The 5,281-nt window shown below is 34.0% G+C and overlaps 1 protein-coding gene across 1 annotated transcript; it reads right to left on the bottom strand.

Moving 5' to 3' along the window:
* Positions 1 to 316: 316 nt before the first annotated feature.
* Positions 317 to 2,561, bottom strand: LOC127701061 (leukocyte elastase inhibitor-like). The gene has a single exon (XM_052204847.1). It carries the CDS (start codon positions 2,457 to 2,459, stop codon positions 1,185 to 1,187), a length of 1,275 nt encoding a protein of 424 aa, XP_052060807.1. The 5' UTR covers positions 2,460 to 2,561; the 3' UTR covers positions 317 to 1,184.
* Positions 2,562 to 5,281: the final 2,720 nt, after the last annotated feature.

Here is a 5,281-nt window from a genome sequence, read left to right as displayed (position 1 = left end):
TCGTTTTTTGCCATGGCATTGTCAATTTGATTTGATTTTATTAGATATCTTTCGCCTCTCTTGTGTAAAATAGGTTTTCCTATTCAAATGCAATTTTGAAATAACTGAATTTTTATTTCCCTTTGGTATCTTTGGCCTCTGTGTTAAAACTTGTACACAACTTTCTGCCAAACCTTTACCAATTTTGTACAGTTTCATGAGTACAAAGCATCATCATTTGTATTGTACGCATATTGGATTGCATATTATTAAATAATACAAGAAAGGCAAAATTTCTAACAATATTTATATTATCTGCATCAACAAATATCAAAGTTTGTTTCTTCAAACGCTGGTATGTGTATCTTTTTCAATTTTGACATATATATCTGAGTATTAACATGTATTTTTGTGCGTCATGCAATTTCTAGCACACACATATGTATTGTAAAGGTTACAATATAAATATTAATATCAGCTAGGTGTAATCTTTGAAAGAGGAAGAAGTCCATATTATTTTCATTATACTGTTTGGATATCAGATATACGTATTGGCGGGAAGTCGTATGATTCTATACCATCTTATATTTTTTCTGATAAAGGAACAGTAGTGTTAAAGAACGAGTTGGTAAAAAAATCGGGTTGGTTGAGTGTGAGTTGGCGCTGAAAGCAGTATCCCTACTATATACCAATGCAAAATCAAGTGGATAGTTGATGCTGGCTTTAGTCAGACTGCATTGAAAGGTGCGATATGTCATTGAATCAACCACCTGGGCAGCTTCCGTCATCTGAATTACTGCGCATGTGCGAAACAGAAACTAAAAAGTATACAATTTTGCATTTACTAGTATATATATTTTAATGTTGAGGTTTTTACTGTAATGATGATTTCGTCCTCTATTATAAGGAAGCAACGAAGGAAAACATATAAATCAGTGTCTTAATGTCTAGATGATAAGATACTTATATAATCACCCGGAATCTTGACGAAGGAGTCGATAGCTGATTTCCCCTGAAATGCATATATCTATATATATATTCACACTCGAAGAGATTAAACATATAATTGTTGTTTATTTGGCATATTTTTCTTTTTATTAAATAAAGGAACAGAGAAATGCAATCCTGAGATATTGTGTGTTATGACTTAGTATTTTCCTTTCAATAGAAATCCAATATATAGGCATCACATTATTGATTACAGATTAACTTTCTATCTTCTCTTCAGTATGTGCTGAACTATTTATGTCACTAGTTGAACATTCTCCAAGACAGCAACATTCATCTTGTTGGTTCTCTGACACAATTTTCTTATTATTTGTCAATACAGTTTTTATTTCAGCGCCTTCGACAGATTTGGTCGTTTTATTTTCGCTAGCAGACACTAGCGAACTTTCAGATAAAGTAGTCGAGATTTTATTGATATGGTTCATTGCAGTAATTTCCGGATTACAATACCTTCCAAGAAACAAAATAGTTCCACTACTTATATCCTTTATCACAAATAAAAAAGGGTGATCTGCGACAAATTCAAACGTGGACGGCCTTGCTGATCGAAATAACATGAAAATTGACGAAACGGCAGCAGCGACACTACCTTCTTCGTTCACTTCAATAACACTTTCATGAAACGCATCAGAAACATAAAGGTCTCCTTTCTGGTCACAAGATCGTACCATATGACTAAAATCTGCCTTTAATGCCTCGAATATGTCCGTTACTCCTAGTCCCTTTAGAATAGCCTTTAGGTCAATTTTTGCCTTAATTTTAAATTTAGGAAGAACTAGTTCTGTTGGTCTTGAGATCAATCTTTTAACGAGATTATCAAATGTTAGAGTGGACAATTTCTTTTCCAATTCTGGTAAACCTTCTTTTTCATTCGGAAGAATAATAACCATTGAAATGTTATCCCCCTTGTATGGCAGTTCGACAGCTTTACACTTAAGATCCATGTCGACACCAGCCTTGAACGTATTTTTTTGCCACATCATATTTATCATCACCTTTTTGTTTTCGTTCATCCAGAAATCTCGCTGTGTTGTTTTCTTTGGATCGAACTTGCTTTTCCATTGACCTTTGAAATACACCACATTTGTGAGTATCATAAAGGTTAATTGGTCGAGCATTCCGTCTGGTATAAACTCTTTAATTTTTCTACCGGTGCGTGCTTCTATCCATCTGTTAATAACATTACGAGTATATGGCTCGTCACCAAAATCCATTAGAGCAACTTGACAACCATAATTTCGTCTAGCACTTCTTCTAAACTTGTTTTTGAGCCTTCGAACTTGCCATTTCGCCACAAAAAACTGATTCGCGATTGAGAGCTGCATTCCGGGTGTATTACGTGTTTTACTCAGAAGGTTATCATGCAAGACTTTATAATTGTGGTCAATGTCCCCAGTTGGAAGTCCTTTCTTAAATAAAACCGATTTTAGTTGGTTTCTAGACAATCCATTTGTTCCCATCATAAGGAGCATGAGTGAAGCAGCAAGACTAAACGGAGATAGGCAAACATTGTTTGGCTTATGTAAGTCATTGTAGATAGAAAATGAAAAATCGGACAAACAGACATTAAAACTTATATTAGCTGGAATCGAAGCCATTGCAACAGTCTACTTCTGCGTTAATAATGAATATTTCATTCGAATAAATGAAAGGACACAGTTAATGTTGCATCACTAATTGAATTGTTGTTTATCGCAGAGGCGGAATGTATTGAGTATATATATTTCTGAAAAAGGTTTCTTGTTTAAGGAACGTATAATATATATTTTCCTTTAATGAAAGTTACTTTGATCTTTCTGTCATTCTTTACAATTGTTTGGGGATTAAAAATTGTGATTAATAAAACTCTGTGTTTTCTCAATAAACAGTTGTTATACGTAAGATTAATGATAGTATTTGCAACACCTGTTCCACTCGTCTGCATATGTTTGGTAAATATATATGACACATAAGCCATACACACTTTGTGTTTTGTGACCGTATGACATCTATGCTAGGGTTAAAAAATACTTATTTCTTGAATATCAGAGACTTCTGTGGGCATGTGATCGGTAAAAAAAGTGATGTAATTGGTTTCATCCATGCTCGTGTCAAAACATTGACTTTGAATTTGGTAAATATTGCTTATCCGATGAACACACAGCTTTGTGATAAAGATTCTGGGCAGGTAACGTTTTACCTAGTTAGCTAGCACGTTAAATTCCGAGACAATGTGTCTACTTAGTCGTAGCAAGTTCTTTACAAAAATGAACATAATGCTGTCAGGAATTTGCATTTGCCACTGTACTTTTATGGTAATTGCATCATATCAGTAATTTTATTAATTTAAACATTTGGCAGCAGTTAACATAAATAGATCTAAATAGAACAGTCCAAGAAAATATAACCTCGGAGTGTAGTAACCTTATTTTAAGAATTATTTCATAATTTCATACATGAAAATTTATGATAGTAAAAAAAAAATGAAAACAACACGTTATAAATTTCATGCGTCCGAAGCGCTTTTCTGGATTTAACTTAACCAGGAAGCCTTATATTTGAAAGTCAATGATGTATAAGAACCAAAAACAGTTAAAGAGCTATATGACCAGACATTGTAGTATTGAATATAAATCTCTTAGCATTGGCTGCTTAGTGAATTTCATTCTCGATGACTTACAATTCATCAACATTGGTATATATTAAGGGGTTACTCATCCTGTACATTCTATTCAGCGTCTTACGTGTACCCAGAATTAACTTTATCAGGAAACATATGTCTAGAAGGCTAAATTTATAAAACATAAGAGAGAACGAAAATAAATAAAAAAATCTATCTGAACAGCTATAAAGGTTTTGGGTCAGAGGAATCTGCCATGGTCACTAAAGAAATGCCTTTTTTGTTGGGGTTTTCCTGGAATGAAACAACTCGTCAAATACACAACCCGTCAACTATATAAGTTCTTGCAATCCTCAGTTGAGACTGCGTTTTCTCGAATCTTAACCAGTTTACCTTAACCACTATAAAAATTATCCTATGGATTTAAACAATATACAAGTGTAAAGGTAAAATACTTACATGGGAATACCGTATTTATTTTAAGAAAAGTCACGTGAGTTCGAATGCCTACTCAAAATTAGAAAACGGAGCAGAAGGCATGACAGACAAAAAGAAGGACGGATCCTTTACATAGTCGGAAATGAATTACTATACATAAATAGTATACATTATTGTTCAGGGGCCAGATGAAGCCCGCCTCCGGGTGCGGGATTTTCTCTCTTCGTTGAAGACCCATTTGTGGCCTTTGGATGTTTTCTGCTCTTTGGTCGAGTTGTTGTCTCTTTGACACATTCCCCGTTCCAATCTTCAATTCTATTTACATACACCAATAAATCGCTATTATCCTTGGCTGTCAAATATTTGGCTTTGAACATTCCTGATAAAGGTAAATCCAGAAAAGTTCTTCTGACGCACGAAATTTATAAAGTGTTGTTTTCTTCATTTTTATATCGCGAATGAAATTTATACATATTGTTTTATGAAATAAATTACCAATCCCATTCTGTTAGCATTAACAATTCCCAATGTTAACGGCTAAGCCTAAGTCTAGATTCAAATAAAATTCCTCGCCAGTTTCTATCCTCCTGTTGTCACTCTCCTCTCTTCTTTGCGTCTCTTTTGTTTCTCCCTTAAGGTTTCACTCCATCAACCGCTCAGCAATGGGAACATATGTTAAACTACTCTGACAAAACATTGTGATTTTGATGTTGTTGTTTCCGTAAAATAAATAAACATGAAATAATTGTTTGCTGAATGAGACTCTTTGAACCCTTTAGAGCAAAAGTTGGCTTGCAGTTTAGTAGAGATGTGCATATTTGGATGCTTACAATTTTTTCCCCGCAAAATCAGAGTGCTATTTGTAGTAGTACTAAGTGATTTCCAGAACGTCATGTTTCACTACACGATTTTCTAAATAGGTTGAAAATTGGTTTATAGAATGGAAACTCACGAAGTCAAAATAAACTATTTAGAGTGCTGTGAAAATTTAGGAAATACTGGTGAAATATATAGGGGTTTTGAATTGTTGGTATGACATCCTACTTTCCACTCACTTAATGTGTCCCTGATGTTATTTATATATGTAAGATCATTCTATCTTCTACCTAAAATGTTTATTTTGTTGTTCATATTTCAGTGTGAGCCTCTCTCATTGGGGCCTGGCAAGCTTGAAGTTTATATATACTGGTTATCTTAATAGTCACTGTTGAATGTTGAGTCTTATTGGTAGCAGGTTAGGTACAGTACGATCTGGTA

The sequence above is a fragment of the Mytilus californianus genome, unplaced genomic scaffold (genome assembly GCF_021869535.1).
Source record: "Mytilus californianus isolate M0D057914Y unplaced genomic scaffold, xbMytCali1.0.p SCAF_5, whole genome shotgun sequence".
Classification (NCBI taxonomy): Eukaryota; Metazoa; Mollusca; class Bivalvia; order Mytilida; family Mytilidae; genus Mytilus; species Mytilus californianus.
Note: the sequence above shows the minus strand (reverse complement) of the source record. Positions and strands in the feature narration are given on the sequence as shown.